General features: G+C 36.1%; 1 protein-coding gene across 4 annotated transcripts in view; it reads right to left on the reverse strand.

The window, feature by feature from the left end:
* Nucleotides 1-1,548: 1,548 nt before the first annotated feature.
* The window catches only part of CDC27 (cell division cycle 27), a 74,143-nt gene continuing 56,659 nt past the window's right edge, over nucleotides 1,549-19,032 (reverse strand). For 2 of the 4 annotated variants that reach the window (XM_032429335.1, XM_032429334.1), the window contains exons 16-19: nucleotides 12,627-12,755; nucleotides 7,100-7,174; nucleotides 6,129-6,221; nucleotides 1,549-4,293 (exon numbers count right to left, since the gene is read on the reverse strand). In XM_032429335.1, the coding sequence (XP_032285226.1) occupies nucleotides 6,147-6,221; nucleotides 7,100-7,174; nucleotides 12,627-12,755 (279 nt within the window). In that variant the 3' untranslated portion in view covers nucleotides 1,549-4,293; nucleotides 6,129-6,146. Of the gene's footprint in view, nucleotides 4,294-6,128; nucleotides 6,286-7,099; nucleotides 7,175-12,626; nucleotides 12,756-19,032 lie in introns of all 4 variants that reach the window. The other 2 variants (XM_032429333.1, XM_032429332.1) reach the window with 1 other exon arrangement.

Genomic DNA, 19,032 nt, shown 5'->3' on the forward strand with positions numbered 1-19,032 from the left:
GATCAAAGCACCATCAAAGGACTACGCATGTGATAGATTTGAATCTACAGTTGATACTAAAGTTTCCTCTGTAAAACCCAAACTTTTATGATACTCTATAGCACATAATTTAAAAATGCTGGAGAGGACACCTAACAGTCAATAAGAGACATGATTTGAAACTGCCAGAGGAAGTCCAAAACTGAATAAAAGGGTTTGAACATACACTAATGCCCCAAGTGTCCAGCTATATCATCTAATAGCTGAAGCCGTTTTCTCTTCTGTAAAATGTTAAACACCTACTTTATAGGGTTGAAGACTGAAAATACTATGGACAGATCAAGTAACACAGTACATATGGCAAGATTTCATTAAATGTGGCTATTTAAATGTTTGCACTTATAAAGCTTACACTGAACCATTAATTAGCAGCTAAACACGCCAAAGACTGCTTCCTGTCTGCACTTCTACTAGTTATCCCTGTCCAACTGACAGTAAATGGCAAGTCCTAGGGAGGATTATGAAGCCTGTCGTCCCCACTGATCTGCCCAACTCATCCCCCACTTCATGTGTTTTCTCTATTGCTACCCCTTCTTCAAGTCGGAACAAAACCATTCAGCTGTCTATACTTTATCCAAGATAACCAGGCCAGGGAAAAATTTAGTTTCTATATTCTACTTCTCTCAGAATTTTCTTTCTTGGGGCGCCTGGGAGGCTTAGTCGGTGAAGCGTCTTCCTTCGGCTCAGGTCATGATCCCAGGGTCCTGGGGTCGAGCCCTGCATCGGGCTCCCTGCTCAGTGGGGAGCCTGCTTCTCCCTCTCCCACTCCCCCTGCTTGTGCTCTCTCTGACAAATTAGTAATAAAATCTAAAAAAAAAAAAAAAATTTTTTTTCTTGATTTTTAGAAGATTCTAATTGGAACAAAAAAGCTTTGTGTCCCTTTTAAATAAATTTCAGAAATCATATGATTAAAGAATAAGCAGGTGACTTGCAAACAGCTGCTGCCAAGGGGCTTCTGTAGGCTGAAAAAAATATATTCTAAAAATTACCACATTTTTGTCACAATATTTATTTTGGAAATTCCAAAGAGTACTAAAAAAGGATGTGAGTTTTAAAAAAAGTATATATATATGTATTAGAAGAGGGTCTAAGTTTAAAAAAAAATTAGAGAAACACTGCCCTAGACTTCTGTGGAATGTAAAACTGTTAATTTTTCACTATTTTGCTGTGCCTTACTATAAAAATACAGATGGCACAGCTGTGATGTAGCTTCAACAACTTAATTATAAATTGCTTTCAAAAGTAATTTATTTGGATTTTTCGTATCCTTTAATGAATGCAAATATATTAACAGAAAAGGCTTTCTCCCCCCCCCCAAGGACTGTACAATTTCTGAAATAAGTCAGGAAAAGCAAAAAAAAAGACACAAAATTACATTGTTTCAATGCAAACAGAACACACACATCACACCCACACTTGCGTTTTCCCAGGTTTTCACAAAGAAAACAGGTCACCATATTTCTCAGTGAAGACCCATACTATAGTCTGGCTAATCAGAGACTTCCAAACTTTTTTCTTCAAAAAGAGCATTTTTAATAGACTAAATACTGGTTATCACTGAGTTTTTGTTTAAGGTACAACAGCAGCATGGTTCAAATGTAACTTGCAGTTCTTGGAAAAAAACAAAAATTTTAAAATAATGAAATACAGAAAAAGTAGGGACCACCTTTCATTATTTTGAGTACCATTGTTCGCTTGAAAAAATATTTCCAACCTTCTAAAATCCTAGAGTTAAGAACCATTTCCAAGGGGGAAAAATATTCAATGCCACAACATAACTTCTGAACAAAAGTGTGTGTGTGTACACATATATGTATGTGTGTGAAAAGCTTAAAGAGACTAATAAAGTTCCCAGTATTTTAAATTTCCTTCAAAGTAACTACTGAAATTTCAAACAAACATTTTGCTTGATCAAAATATATGTCCTTTTCTGGTTGTTTGATCCTCATTCCAGGCAAAAAAAAAAAAAAAAAAAAAAAGGCAAGCAAGCAAGCCAGAAACAGTTACTAGGTGGGAATAAGGCTTCAAATACCTAAACATTTTGAAAGTAGGTATGAGGAAAATGAAATCAGACTAAGCTTGGGCTGAGTGTCCCACAGCCAGCCATTGCCATGGTGTGCCTTCCACAACTATCCTTTTATCCTTGGTCTCAAAATTAGTACCAGAAAGGCTCTCAGCTCTGGCACAGGACATAAATTCCTACTACAAAAGATAATTACACATCAGCAAATGATGTTCTGAGCTTAGCTTTCTCCAGGCTTTGTGACAGAGCTCAGGCTGAAGCTGTCTGTGAAATTCTGTATTTGGTACTGTCATACACCTGGCTTATGATGTGCCGATTAAAAAAATAAAGGAATATAAAATTAAATATTACAGAACTAATGAATAAAATGGAATATTTGTTAGAATCCAAGTGCTAGCCTTTGGGAATTTTTAATGATATTCATTTACTCCCAACCTTTCCTTTTTCTTATAAATTATTTCTTTAAGCAGCACATATTATTACATAGATTTAGGTAGGAAATTTTGTTAAATACCTCTCTGGCACCCAATACCTAATCTAAGACTCTGACTTGAATTAATTTATGATGGTCCACATTCAAATGAGCAGATTAACAGTAAATGATAGGAAGTTACTGAGTCTACAGGTTAAAATTTTGTTCACATCTTCTGTAATCCACCTTGTTTTCACAACTTGACTAACAAGTACAGGTAACCAGTAGATAAATTTGTCCTTCATCAAATAATCCAAAATAATAACCGTAGGCCTGTCATTCATAAGAAACTATAATTTGTTATATTCTGACATTGGCACTTAAAAAAATGTTAACAACTAAAGTTTCTCTAAAAATTTCAATACATTACAATAAAGGAGATACACAATTTAAGACTTTAAATCTGTTACTGTGAAATTCCAATAATTCCCATTTTATTATGCATAATTAGATCTTTAAAATTGTGGCCATTCCCCGAAGACACCAACTTATATTATGAGAAACTCAGGAGAGAACTCATCTCCTTCATAAGAATGGGGTTTTTTTTGCAGCTAAAAATTTCTAGTATCTTAAACCCAATCACTCTTGGTAAACATTTTGGTGACTCACACTACTGAAAATAATTTGAAGCAGAGAGCCGAAAAGAATGGAAATGACCTCAACCAAAGGTAACTACACATTCTTGCACCCTGCTTAAACACTTAGAAAAGTCAAAGGGATACTTTCTTGAACAAATATAGATTCAAGGTACAATTCTGATTGTATTAAGGCTTTCGCTATCATGATCTCTTAAAGTCTCTCCACTTTAGTGTTCTCATTTTGATTCTTATGGTGAACTTAAATGGTAAAAGGCCTTGTTTTGGCTTTTCAGTGGGCAAACACTCTACCATCTCTGAATGTTAAAGGTGATCCCACAGAGCTCAAAGAGAAGAGGCAATATGATAAAGGGACAACTTTAAAGTTTGCAATACCAAGACAATGATCAACACTTTGAAGCAAGATGAATAAATTAAAATTCTTGGTTAGACATTAAAGCATTCTTGCCAAGAATAAGTGTACACTGTATGGAGGGATATTTGATTCCTACACGAGTCCCAATGTGCCCATTACATTTGCTTATGGGAGACACTGCAAGTTTAAGGTAATTTACATTCCTTGGCAATCAAGTTACTCTGTTATAGGCAATGTCTTTTTATTGTTCCATCTGGCACTTGCTAACACCATTCTTGAAGAACCTAGAAATGAAGGTCAGTCACTCTGTTAATCAGGAACAGAACCAAATAAAAACAAATTTTTGGAAAAACAACCAAGAAATTCTGGTTCATCACTATTTTCCATATCTAACGGTTCCTTCAAGATAAAACATAACTCTTCCTTCCATGATAGCTTTCCAACAAAGGGAGATTAAAGAAAAAAAAAAAAAAGAAAAGAAAGTTCCCCATCCTACCCCCTAAATTGTCATTCATACTGGTGAAAGAGCCAGTCTTGTTAGCAGCTAAATATTGCACTGCCTTTCATTCTGTGTACAGTCAGGGTCCAATGAAAGTGGCACTCTCATGGTATAAGGGATGGATGACGACACTGCCGGCTCAAGAGTGAAGACTCAGTATATGGAGGGACAAGAAACATGTCAGCACTAGTCACACATCCAGTTGCAAAAGTCTGATTTCCAGAAGTTAAAATTCATCACTTTCAGCTGCATGAAGTTGTGTGTCGTCTGCATCTGTCATGCTGCTCTCCTGGGATTCATCTGTTCCCACTTTAAAAAAATAAAAAGAAAAGTCTACAGTAAGGCGTCTGACAAATATTTCTTGTTGGTTCATGAAAATAAGGAAAACTATTCTATGCAGAGAGATGCGATCTTAAATTAAGGCCCTTAAAAATCCTGATATCCTTCAATAAAATGCAATTCAGGTTCTTTGTTTTACAGCTTGTCTGAAAAGATTAGTTCATTGCATTCAACCTTTAAGCGTTTTAACTACTGGGATGCCCGGGTGGCTCAGCCGTTAAGCGTCTGCCTTCAGCTCAGGCCAGGATCAAGCCCCGCATAGGGCTCCCTGCTCCGCGGGAAGCCTGCTTCTCCCTCTCCCACTCCCCCTGCTTGTGTTCCCTCTCTCGCTATGTCTCTCTCTGTCAAATATATAAATAAAAAAATCTTAAAAAAAAAAACAAAACGAGTTTTAACTATTAAAGCTGCCTCTCCCTAATGAATTCCTTATTCCTACCCTAGGAGTTAGAGCTAGTTTTCCGAGACATTAAAAAAAGACTGACATTCCCTCCAACTGTTGACTCTACTTTGGGAACAGTCCCTGCTAGTCCACAGAAATATAAACTATACCTTCAGTTTAAAAAGGGTTATTGGGATTATAGGAATTATGATTTTAATTAAAGCCTTTGCCAAGTTTTCTGGAACAAAGGTATCTTAGTTCATCTCAACAGAAGTTTCTCAATTCTCTTATTATTAAAAAATGCTATTAGGGGCGCCTGGGTGGCACAGTCGGTTGAGCGACCCACTCTTGGTTTCAGTTCAGGTCGGGATCTCAGGGTTGTGAGATCGAGCCCCGCATCCAGCTCCATGCTAGGTGCAGAGTTTGCTTAAGATTCTCTCTCTTCCTCTGCCCCTGCCCCGCCCCCTGTCTAAAAAATAAATAAATCTTAAAAAAGGACTTCATTCAAACTAGTTATGTTCTCACTAGTTATGTTAAGATACACACTCAAGTTAGAGTGCCTCAGTCAGTTGAGCATCTGACTCTTGGTTTCAACTCAGGTCATGATCTCATGGTTCCTGGGACAGAGCCCCATGTGGGGCTCCATGCTCAGCAGGGAGTCTGCTTGAAGATTCTCTCCCTCTGCCCCTCCCCCCACTTGCGTGCTCTCTAAAATAAAAAAAATTTTTTAAAAATCTTTTAAAAAAAAAGATATACACTCAATTTAGGGATAGAGTATTTACTACTGCCTTAAACTACTTCTTTGTTCCCTCCTCTTTTCTTGACCCTTCAATTTATATACATTAGCCGTATTTTTAGATTTTGAATTTGCCAGAGCTTCAGAGAATTTGAATAGTCATTACTACAGATCTGTCAATACTTTTCATCAATACTTTAAAATGTGCACAAATTTATTCTTCATTCACTTAGCACTTATAATATCTTCAACATATCGTCACATCTATCATCCCTTCCATCCCACCCCGCATTCCTATGAAGCAGGTAAGGCAGGCATTAGTTACGTATTTAAATTAATGTCCTGGTAAAAATCTGCAATGGATTTGTCAAAGTCACAGCAAATTAGATCCAAAACGGAGAGTAGTTACCTGACTCCACATGCACTTTGTTAATATATTGCCCTATTTAATTTCTCTAAAATTCCATTTGGTATAAAGAATACACCATGGTTAAAAAAAAAATTTAAAAGCAGCCCACAAATCCTTAGGCAAAAGGTAGCTTTCTGAATATTCAATAGTCAAGAAAATTTCCATGTTTATTCTGTGTCATTAAGAAATATCTGTTCCCCTTTGCCTAACTCTGAGGTGATGTTTTATTAGCTCTCTGGTTTGATACACATACAAACCTGATTCTTATGGATGATACTCACTGATCTGTTCTTCTTGGGTTATTGGCTCCTCATCATCTGGAAGGTAGCGCTTATCAATTGCCTCTTTAATCTGGTTATTGGCTCCTTTAGGATCTAAATCCATAGCCCAAGAGAAATTCATCAGGGCGAGGTGTGTTTGACCTAACTTCTTGTAAACCTAAAAATAAACAGCAGCACTACATTTTTCATTAAGTTGTGAGTTTCAATTATAAAATCCTATACATTAATAATTTAAATAGGCTTCTGATTTACATGCTATAAACCCATTCTGATGAGTAGGTCACTTTCATCCTATAGAAAAACTCAGACTAACTTCTGAGTTCCTTCTAATATATTCAGATATTTTCAGAATTCCTTGCCTCTGTCTCTCTGATAGTGAGCTTCCAATAAATCATACTTTGATTGGATCAATGACAACTGAAAGAAATGGACTACAAGCTGCTTGATTAGCATTATGTACACTGATTTTTAAAGGCTATTATATCAACTCTTAACACCTGTCCACTGTTCCCAGCTACCTTCACCAGTTGGCATCTATGGGCCAAGTCTGTAAAGTCTTGACTAGTCTGGTCTTGGAAATCTTGGAAGCCAGTTCTTCTAATTAAGACTACGCAGAGCATCAATTTTTTTCTTTTGGGGGATGCCTACATATTTTGTTGATAATTGGAAGCTAAGAGCTTTCCAAGATGTAGTCTCAGTAACGAACTCATGACTGCCATTGGCTGCAAGTGCTAATATACTTCCAAAACCATAGTATGTTTAGGATTATGGTGTGTATGTTCTTGCTCCTTCATCAGGATATCATCTTCTTAAATGTTTTAACTAAATCCATTCTTTATTCCCAGAGCATTTAGTTCAGAGCTCTGTTGAATTTGCTCAGTAGATGTTGCACAATATGTATTATATTTCTTCTTCAGAAGTTAGTATTTGTTATGAAAGTCACAGTTTAGGACCATGGCCCAAATCTTTACCTTTCCTATTAAGAAGTAAACGAGGGATTCTTTGGGAACAATTTGTTTCAATTCTTCAAGTTCTTGTAAAGCAGACTGAAAAAAGCAAAGAAAAACAGAGTAGCAAAATTTTACAAAGTTCTAACTAAGCAAGTGTTTTTATTTGATTTCCCAAATCATCTTAACTAAAGCTTATACTAGATCTTAATCAATGCACTTCCCTATTACGTTAATTCTTCTTGTGAAAATAAAATGCATGAAAATACTTAAGACAACAGGAACTAAGAATGGCAGGAATTCACCAGAGTACATGGAGAACACACAGACATGGGGGTGACAATGCTTGCTTTGGTCACCATTTTATTTAAAATAACAATACTCCATTACACTGTGTGTGAAAGAGTTTTTTTTTTTTTTTTTTTTTAAAGATTTTATTTATTTATTTGAGAGAGAGAGAATGAGAGAGAGAGAACACATGAGAGGGGATAGGGTCAGAGGACGAAGCAGACTCCCTGCCGAGCAGGGAGCCCGATGCGGGACTCGATCCAGGGACTCCAGGATCATGACCTGAGCCGAAGGCAGTCGCTTAACCAACTGAGCCACCCAGGCGCCCTATTACACTGTGTGTGAAAGAGTTTTGAAAACTAAGTTGCAGAATAAAACAATTCTGAAGTTCTGTTAATAAACCATCTCCCTGATGCAAACACTAAGCTTTGACTACCAACCTGCCATTTTAACTAATGATGAAGAGTAAAATTTAACCCTCTGAATTAAGTCAAAACTGTCTAGAAATCTTCTGACCACTGCTAAAGGGTTCGGGAAATTGAGAGAAAAGACAGAGAAATAGATTTGTATTTAAAAGACATGATCAAAAATAAAACTGGTTCCCCAAATGAGATATTGTCCATTTTTCACCTAGCAAATGGACAAAAATAAAAATAAATTGATGTTGCATAAAGTTACTATGAGAGAGAGGAATCAGGCATTCTCATTACTGAAGGTGGAATTGTAAACTGATGCAACCTGTTTGTGAGGACAATTTAGCATTATCTATTAAGTTAAAAACTGCACCATTGATTCAGCAATCCCGCTGCTAGGAATTTATCTCAGGGATATATTAAAAAAATTCACTAAATCATCTTTATAAGAACATTCGACCCAACATGCTACTGCAAATCACTAGAAGCAATCAAGGTGTGTCTAATCATAGTCTAGTTAAATAAATTGTGGTTCATTCTCTATGCAACACTAGATTTATAGGTGCTCAACCATATGTTAAAAGAAAAGAAGCAAAAGTGAGATGCAAAAGAGTACGTGCAATAATATTATTTCTTTCGTAACAAAACATATATGCCACACATATACCAATGATTATGTGGGTATTCTCACAAATATTTTATATTTATGTGAGCATATAAATTTTTCTTTTTTTCTGGCAGAAATCAATACATATATGCCCCATATAAATGGCTTACCTTTGGGAAGGGGATGATTGAGGTAAAAGGGGAGCAGGGACCTTCTATTTTTATCTTGGTAGCTTTCTCTATTTTTTGAATTTTCTAACATAAATATTATATTTTATTTCTCTTTAATGTCCACAGAGGTTATCTACTTTTCTTCTCTATACCTCTTTGTAGTAAAACAAAATCCAATGTAAGTTAGGTTAAAAAAGAAAAAAAGGTAAGTATCAACTATCTATCCACAGGAGTGTTAAAGTGAAAAGAAGCAAATTATAGAACAGTATGTGTAGTTGCATTAGTTTCCTATTCTGTCATAACAAATTACCACAATTTTGATGGCTTAAGACAAATTTTTTTATCTTATAGTCTGTGCATTAGAAGTCCAATATGAGTCTCACTGGGCTAAAATCAAGGTCCCTTCCTTTGTGCAGGGTATCTGTTTCCCTGCCTTTCTTGGCATCTAGAGGCTGCCCACATTTTTTGGCTTGTAGCCTTCTTCCTCCATCTTCAAAGGCTACAAAGGCTGGTTGAGTCCTTCTCATGCTGCTTCTGACTACAGCTGGGAAAGATCCTCCACTTTTAAGATTCATGTGATTAGACTAGCACCGCCTGAATAATGCAGGATACTCGCCCCAACTCAAGGTCCATATCCTTAATCACATCTGTAAAGTTTCTTCTGCTGCGTAAGGTAACACATTCACAGGTGCTCAGGATTAGGGCATGGACATCCTTGAGGGGTCATTACCCTGCCTACCACAACAGGGTAAGTCTACTTTGTTAGGTACAATTAAAAATATATAAATAATGAGAAAAAGATCTAAAGAAGTATGTTCTGAGTTGTTAACAATGCTCCTCCCTGGAGGGTCCCCTTATGAGGCACATTCAACTTCGTATTTTCTTATACTTTCATATTATTTGAATTTTTGGGTAACAAGCCTATTACTTTCATAAAAAGCCCCCACAAAGATATAAGGAATAAAGCAGTGATCAAAGAGAGTGGACTAGTAAAGGTATCAGAGGATTATAGCATTTGGGTAACATAAGGGGATTTATTCATTGATTGGTATAAGACTTTAGTATTATTTCTCTAAGAAGGGTATAAAGAATAAGGAACCAATCTTATTTCACAGTTCTAAAAAAGTTTAATACACTCCTACCTGACCCTCCCTTAACCTAAGGCCAAATGTAATTTCCTGGCTTTTGTAAATTTTTTATAGGCATTATCTAAAATAAAAGATTTACATAAAATGTTTTTGTGGGAAGTAGTATGAAAGTAGCTGTGTGGTAGGTTCCATGGACCCATTATCACAGTATAATGATGTTTGAAATTTTCTATAATAAAAAGGAATAAAAAAGAAGAGTAAAGGCAAACACACACACACACACACACACACTTACTTGGTGTATTTGTTTCAAGTGCTGTGTTTTTTACACAAGTATGTAAGGGGCTCTGGTGCATCCTTAACACTTCATTGTCTTCCTAATTGCTGGCAGCCCAAGAGAAATAAACTCAAAGTACTGCTGGGCTGAATGGGTCTGAGAATCACATCTGCTAGTCTAGGAATGGAACACTTATTACATATGATAATTCTACGAGGTAGACTGTTCTCTATTCCTTCCATACTATTAAGTATTGTAAAATATACATGGAATAAAGAATCAAGATAAAAGATCTGTGGTCACGGATATTATTTACTTACAATCACTGTTAACACCTGTCAAATGTTACTGACAGGGACTGATAAAGCCTGTACCACAACGAAGAAATCTGAGACTGATTTTAATATTGCAAAAAAGCAATTTTTACACTTGTTGGGTCTCCAGACTTCTTTACATTCTTAAAGCTTATTGAGGAACCCAAAGAGTTTTTGTTAATGTGGATTATAGCTATCAATACTTACTATATCAGAAATTAAAATGTGAAAGTTTTAAAAATATTTATCCATTAATTTAAAAGTAACACCACCAAACCATTACATGTTAACATAGATAATATTTTTTTAATGAAAAATAACTTTTTCAGAACAATTAAGTCAGTAAGAATAGTGGTACTGCTTAACATTTTTGCAAATCTCTGGTTAAAAGAAAACAGCTGGACTCTCTTATCTGCTTCTGCATTCAATCTGTCATGTAGCTTTTGGAAAATTCCACTGTACATTGGTAAGATGATAAGAGTGAAAAAGGCAAGTAACACCTAAATATTATTATGAAAATAGTTTTGACCTTGTAGACTCCTTGAAAGGATTTTTGGGGGCCCCCAGAAGTGCCCCGGCCATACTTTGAGAACCACTGTTTTAAAGAAATCTTAATCAGGACAATACACCCCAATCCTTCACTGCTCACCACACACAGTTCAGAATGGATAGGTTTTCTTTCTATAACTGCGTGTTGTAATTGTTATAAAACTTTCATTTACCATACCTCCCCACCTCAATAATCTAATTACAAAGACTCACTGAGAAACAGTGACTAACACAGTATCAGAGTTCTCACTTTTGCCTTAAAGACTTAAGACTTACCTGATATCAATGCAGCTCATTAAATAGGATGATATTTAGAAGGCTTTTGCCACAGAGAGGTTGCCACCATTTGCTTTTCATTTTTCAAGCCAAGACATTTCAGAAGTAATCAGTAACTTTTTCCTCATACCCCTTTTTATTTTAATAGAGGTATACTGGATGTACCCGTGCATCAAAGTAGGCCTTACAATTTAGCCAAACCCTAAGCTGGTAGTCAAAAATGGCTGTGACCATTATAGCTTCAACAATGGGTCAGATTAGAATTTGGGCTTCTTGAACCAAGAACAGGGCTGATTTATATGGCATACTTCGTAGGTGTGTTGATATTAAAATGGCTTTGAGAATAATAAATTGAATAAAATCCTTCAATTGAAGAATCTGACCACAAATGTAAAGAGATACAATGAAGCAAAAACATGAAAACAAATGATGAATTACAATTATAGTACCTCAAAGAGCAAGTTAAAAGTTGTAAGGTGTTTCTTAGATTTAAAAGTAGCTTTTATAGAAGAACAAAAACAGTAGGACTAGACATCCACTTCTTGATAAAGAAAAAGAGTGAGATTAGGGGAATCACTGAATAAATGACAAAGAATAAATCAGATGGTTGATTTTATGTATCTTTATCAGTCTGGAAATATTAAGAGTTTATCATTGGTTTTGTATTTTTCAATTTCAGCAAATGTCAATGTGTACTGGAAGAACTGATTTCTAGGGAGGCTACTGAAATGGATTATTAGGTCCAACATATTCTGTGCACTTAAATTTTGGAGTTTTTTTTTTGTTTGCTTGGTAACTTTTACTCTTTTTAGGAAGAGCCTAAATTTATTAAAAAAGTAACCTGAACTTTAAATCAAAACTTTGGATTCATGGTTTATGACTGACTAAATGATGACAAAGATCCCATTGTCACTTTATGCCTCTTTTTTCTTTCTCAATTTTCCTTATCTTATTTTCTCAGCTTTTTTTCATGCTACAGCTCTACAATTTGGAAAACAGTGTGAGAAGAGAGAAAAACATCATACTAAACCAAGTATCCTTGTTATAAGCTTTCATAACTCACTATACTTTTCCTTTATGTACTCAACATGTATTATTTTTGTCATTATTTGGTTAATGTCTGTTGCCCCTCTAAAAGGGTACTAAAGGCAGGAAATGTGATTGCTTTGCTTTGCTTGCCACTATATTCCTAGTCCCTGACATGCAATAGGTACTCAGTAAATACCTGTTGAATAATGCACACACATTCATTTGCCACCTGTTCAGATATTTTGGTCCTAAGAGGATGGTTTAGGTCTTACCTTTAAGATAACTCCCTGATGGAAAAACTGTCTTTCTATATATGGAATCCTTACAAGGAATAACACATATTCCTAAATATCCATACAACCCATCCTACCTATCAGTATTTCATAAAGAAATAAAATCACAAAAGAAAATGAATAGCTTCTGAAAATGGGAAAAATAAACTATTAGAGATGAAAAAGTATAAATAACTTTTGGTCTATTAAAAGAAGGGGCAAAACTTAAGCAATAAAATGCTGAAAACCATTAAAATACATATCTTACCTTATATTTTTCATTTGCAAATAAAACTGAGGCTCTGTGAAATTTGCATAGAGGGTTCTTGGGATCAATGACAATGGCTTTGTTTAGGGTATCCAAAGCCTTCTCAGATTTTTTCAGTGCATGCTGAACCTGTAAGAAATAAAGATCATATTAATGTTTCCTTTTGACATTTATGAAGAAAGGGGAGAACCAAATACTGTGACTCAAGTCAACATAAAGATAATAAGACTACTGAGGCATCTGGCTGACTCAGTGGTAGAGCGTGCAACTCTTGATCTCAGGGTCATGAGTTCGAGCCCCACTTGGGCATACAGATTACTTAAAAAAAAAAAAAGATATTAAAACTACTAAAGTTGTATGGTCTGAGAGGGTTTTCCACAGAGTTAAGTGGACTTAATAGTTGATTACCAGACTATTAATAGATTATCTCTAAAATCTCTTCTAATTCTAGTTCAACTGCTTCACTTTCGAGATGAGAAAACTGAAGCCCAGAATGTTAAATAACTTGTTCTGGGATCAGAACCTAGGTCCTCTGGCACCCAATCCACCATTATGTATCCATAATGATAACCCACAATGATTATTTTATCTTTAGAGCAGATATTTAGTACCTTCAAGTCTAAAAGATAAGAAAAACCTTGATTTTTCCCTCACAAGAAAATCTGTCTTATTTAGCTAGATAATACTCACATTTCAATATGTTTATTATGGTCCTCTAAATATTAGGCTTTTCAAAACTATGTTCAAAGAAACACTAGAGGATTTGGCTCTAAACCCTTACCAGCCCTGCTTCACTCAGAACTTCTAATTACATTTCTACTTATTTTAGGAATTTATTTTAAAAATAATTCTTCTGCTTCACATACTTGAAAACCACTGATCTGTAATACAGGGAAGTAAATATTTTAAATAACTTTAAAAAACCCCACACAACCCCAAGCATCACATTCATTTGTATATACTCATGCTATGCCATGTTCCTCCTTAGATGAATTGTATGTTAAAAAGAAAGTGTAAGTGCGTGGATGTGGCTGTGGAACCTGAACAAATACCCCTCACTGGAACAAGAATGTGAGTAGGTACTGCCGAAATCTGGTGCTAAATTCATCTATACGATGATCTTTGCAGAAGGTTATTACTACATGTGGCCAAATACTCTGCCCACCAGATTGAAATCCTAAACACTAGTTCTCTAACAGAGAAAAGCATATTCTATTACCTGAAAACTTCTTCAAATGAACCACACAAAATTTTAAAACCGTCTATTCCACAATCACTTTAGAAGAAAGCCTACTTTAAAAGATGTCCCAACTTCACTAAAAGGTATCAACAGGTACTTAAGTTTGATTTGCTTAAGTGATGAAGAAAAATTCTTTGTTGATATATTTTGCATAGTATCTAACTATGAAAAAAGTTACCACGGCAATTAAAAAAATTATAAAGAATTCTTCTCCCAGGGGTGCCTGGGTGGCTCAGTGGTTAAGCGTCTGCCTTCGGCTCAGGTCACGATCCCAGGGTCCTGGGACGGAGCCCCACATTGGGCTCCCTGCTCCGCGGGAAGCCTGCTTCTCCCTCTCCCACTCCCCCTGCTTGTGCTTGTGTTCCCTCTCTCGCTGTCTCTCTCTCTCTCAAATAAATAAAATCTTAAAAAAAAAAAAAAAAATTCTTCTCCCAAAATGAACAGTGAAATTCCCAACTCACATAATTTCCTCACATTGTATGCCCATTTCCACAAAAGCCAAGTTTGCTGAGAGAAAGTGAAGAGTAGGAGAGGGAGAGAAGGAGGACATGGGTAAGAGGCAAGAACAAGAACTACAGGCACTGTGCTTACAGAGCAACTAATAAATGAGATTTCAAAAAGCAAACATACTTTTTCTCCAATTGAAGTATAACTTATTATCAAACACTTAAAAAATAAACATAAAAATGTTGATTTAAAAACTGACTCAATGGAATAATTAGAAAAATGATCTTAACACTATGCATGGATTTGAATCGTTTTTAATATCTTAGAAACATTCTACACATCTTAAGATTAAAAAAATTAAGTTTCTGTTCTGATTTTTAATAGATAGCTTTTTATGACAATATTCATAATACTGACAGGTACATGTTAAGGCTAGTTACAATCTCCTTTTGTGACTTTTTTTTTTAATCTTTTCCTTTCTTAAAAAAAGAAAAAAAAGTAAAAGCCAGACTCCTTTAGAGCTCTGAAATGTGTATACAGAAAATGAGAGTGCACTCTCTCTTGCTCTCAAATAAATAAAATCTTAAAAAAAAAAAAAAATGGGGGGGGCGCCTGGGTGGCTCAGTTAAGTATCTGCCTCCGGCTCAGGTCATGACCTCAGGGTCCTGGGATAGAGCCCTGCATCGGGCTCCCTGCTCAGTGGGGAGTCTGCTTCTCCCTCCCCCTCTGTTTCTCCCCACCACTCATGCGAGCTCGCTCGCTCTCTCTCAAATAAATAAAATCTTAAAAAAAAGAAAGAAAAGAAAAGAAAATGAGAGTGCAGTGAACATAACGTGCAGTCCTACAGTCAGGACACAGTTGCTCCTTCCCATTCTACCAGATATTGCACTTTCCATCAAGGGATACCCAACCAGCCAATACTTCGCATTTTTTACCACATGCTATTCTACCTACAGCACCAAAATAAAAGGTAATGGAGTTTTTTACATGACTGAGTTGCAACTCCTGATCTGCTAATTTATGCAAAATCTGTGTTGAGTTCATCAAATTGGTAATCTTTGCCCTCGTTATTTTTCTAGTTATTCCACTGAGTCAGTCTTTGTGATTAGTGGTTCTCAGATCAAACAGATCATGTAGACAGACAGTACAAGTATTTGGGGAAACACTGTTTTATTACCAAAATGTTGGAAAAAAGTTATTTCATTACCTTTCAGATTTCATAAAGTGCAGTGTATGTAACATCTACTAAAAGACCGTAAAATATTGAAATTTTCCTTCAAACAAAGTGTAAAAAATATACTAAGCCTGTAAATTGCTGTGACTAGACTTCACTGTCATCTTAATACATTCTTGCATGTGGAAACACACACACATGTGATCCATGCGATACAGATTATGGAACTGGGCAGCTTTGGCGTATACGTCTCATGCTTTTTTTCAGGAATAGTTGCAGTGTTTACACAGCAGCATTACTTCTCAGGCTTTGATCGGGTGCTGTTGCTTGCTGTGTATGAAGAGAAATGTGTCAAACAAGTTTAAGGTTTAGTGTGTTCTGAAGAAGGGTGTGAAAAACAGTGTTCATGGGCTTTTAGAATGCTTTCCATTTTCAGTCCTTGTAACTCAGCCGTTCAGTACCTAAAAGCAATTCAAATAATATGAACATTATCTCCTACTAGAAGTAATGTTTTCAAGTCTTCACGGCACATTATGATTGTAAATGTCTCTCCACCTCAACAGTAAGTCTATGGGAGTCCCATGAAGATTCATGAAATGTCTGTAGTGACTGTTAGTCATGTTGAATAAGTGTAGTATGAACAAAGTATTTTATTGCACAGAGTAAACAAACAGTATGTTGCCTAACAAAGCTCCTGCTGTTTTATTACAACATTACCTCTTGTTTTTATAAAATGTACCAAGATTTGAATTGATAACTTTATTTTACATGTAAAAAAACCCAGTTTTTTTAAAAAGTAAAATGGTGATCCACATCACCTTTTAAGAATTTTAATTAGTTCTGGGAGAGAGTCCAAGATGGTGGAGAATTAGGAGACGTTAGTTTCATCTGGCCCCAGGAATTCAGCTAGATAGCTATCAAATCATTCTGAACACCTGCAACTTAACTGGCGCTCTAAGAACTGCTGCAATTCTACAAATAGAAAAGCGACCACTTTCTGGAAGAATGACAAGACGGAAAAACTCACCTCAAAAAAGAGAACAAGAGGCAGTACTGACTGCCAGGGACCTAATCTGTATGGATATAAGTAAGATGTCAGAAGTAGAGTTCAGAATAACGATTATAAAGATATTAGCTGGGCTTGAAAAAAAGCACAGGAGACACTAGAGAATCCCTTTCTAGAGAAATAAAAGAACTAAAAATCATAAGTCGAAATAAAAAAGGCTATTAATGAGATGCAATAAAAAATGGAGGCTCTAACTGCTGGGATAAATGAGGCAGAAGAGAGAATTAATGGAGAATAAAGAAGATGAGAAAAAGAGATAACTACTGGATCACGAGGGGAGAAATCGACAGATAAGCGAAACAATATTAGAATAATTGGGATCCCAGAAAAAGAGGAAAGAGAGAGAGACAGAGGGGCAGAAGGTATATTAGAGCAAATTATAGCTGATAACTTCCCTAATCTGGGGAAGGAAGCAGGCATTCAAGTCCAGAAGGCACAGAGAACCCCCCTCAAAATCAATAAAAAAGGGTCAACACCCCAACATATAATAGTGAACCTTACAAATCTCAGAGACAAAGAGAAAACCCAGAAAGCAGCTCGGGACAAGAGGCCTGTAACCAACAAGGGTAGAAACATTAGGCTGGCAGCAGACCTATCCACAGAGACCTGGCAGACCAGAAAGGACTGGTATGATATACTCAGGGTGCTAAATGAGAAAAATATACAGCCAAGAATACTTTATCCAGCAAAGCTGTCATTCAAAATAGGAGACATTAAAAGCTTCCAGGACAAACGGAAACTAAAAGATCTTGTGATTACTAAACCAGCCCTGCAAGAAATATTAAAGGGGATCCTTTAAGTGAAGAGAGCCCAAAAGTAACATAGACCAGAAAGGAATAAAGACAATATACAGAAACAGTGACTTTATAGGTAATACAATGGCACAAAATTCGTATCTTTCAATAGTTACCCTGACTATAAATGGGCTAAATAACCCAATCAAAAGATACAGGGTATCAGATTAGATAAAAAAGCAAGACCCATCCATATACTGTCTGCAAGAGACTCGTTTTATTTTTATTATTTTTAAAAAATTTTTTTAAAGATTTTATTTATTTATTTGACAGAGAGAGAGAGAGCACAAGTAGGCAGAGCAGCAGGCAGAGGGAGAGGGAGAAGCAGGCTCGCCGATGAGCAGGGAGCCCAACGTGGGGCTTGATCCCAGGACCCTGGGATTATGACCTGAGCCAAAAGCAGATGCTTAACTCACTGAGCCACCCAGGCACCCCCAAGAGACTCATTTTAGACCCCAAGACACCTCCAGATTAAAAGTGAGGGGGTAGAAAACCATTTATCATGCTAACGGATATCAAAAGAAAGCTGGGGTAGCAATCCTTATATCAGACAAATTAGATTTTAAACCAAAGACTGTAATAAGAGATGAGGAAGGATACTATATCATAATTAAAGGGTCTATCCAACAAGAAGATCTAACAATTGTAAATATTTATGCCCCTAACATGGGAGCAGCCAATTATATAAACCAATTAATAACAAAATTAAAGAAATACATCGATAATAATACAATAATAGTAGGAGACTTCAACACCCCACTCACTGCAATGGACAGATCATTTAAACAGAAGATCAACAAGGAAACAAGGGCTTTGAATGACACACTGGACCAGATGGACTTCATAGATATATTCAGAGCATTCCATCCTAAAGCAACAGAATACACATTCTTCTCGAGTGCATAAGGAACATTCGCCAGAACAGACCACATACTGGGTCGCAAATCAGGCCTCAACCAGTACCAAAAGAATTGGATCATTCCCTGCATATTTTCAGACCACAATGCTTTGAAAGTTGAACTCAACCACAAGAGGAAATTTGTAAGGAACTCAAATACATGGAGGTTAAAGAGCATCCTACTAAGGAATGAACGGGTCAACCAGGAAATTAAAGAAGAATTAAAAAAATTCATGGAAACAAATGAAAATGAAAACACAACTGTTCAAAACCTTTGGGATGCAGTAAAGGCAGTCCTAAGAAGGAAGTATATAGCAATACAAGCCTTTCTCAAGAAACAAGGTCTCAAATTCACAACCTAACCTTACACCTAAAGGAGCTGGAGAAAGAACAGCAGATAAAGTCTAAAGTCAGCAGGAGAAGAGAATTAATAAAGATTAGAACAGAAATCAATGAAATAGAAAACAAAAGAACAGTAGAACAGATCAACAGATCAACTAGGAAATGGTTCTTCGAAAGAATTAGTAAGATTGATAAACCCCTGGCCAGACTTATCAAAAAGAAAAGAGAAAGGACCCAAATAAATAAAATCATGAATGAAAGAGATCACAGCTAACACTGAAGAAATACAATTATAAGAATATATCAGGAGCAACTATATGCCAACGAATTAGGCAATCTCGAAGAAATGGATGTATTCATGGAGATGTGTACAAACTGCCAAAACTGAAACAGGCAGAAATAGCAAACCTGAACAGACCCATAACCAGCAAGGAAATTGAAACAG

Source organism: Phoca vitulina, unplaced genomic scaffold, assembly GCF_004348235.1.
Source record: "Phoca vitulina isolate PV1807 unplaced genomic scaffold, GSC_HSeal_1.0 scaffold41, whole genome shotgun sequence".
Lineage (NCBI taxonomy): Eukaryota > Metazoa > Chordata > Mammalia > Carnivora > Phocidae > Phoca > Phoca vitulina.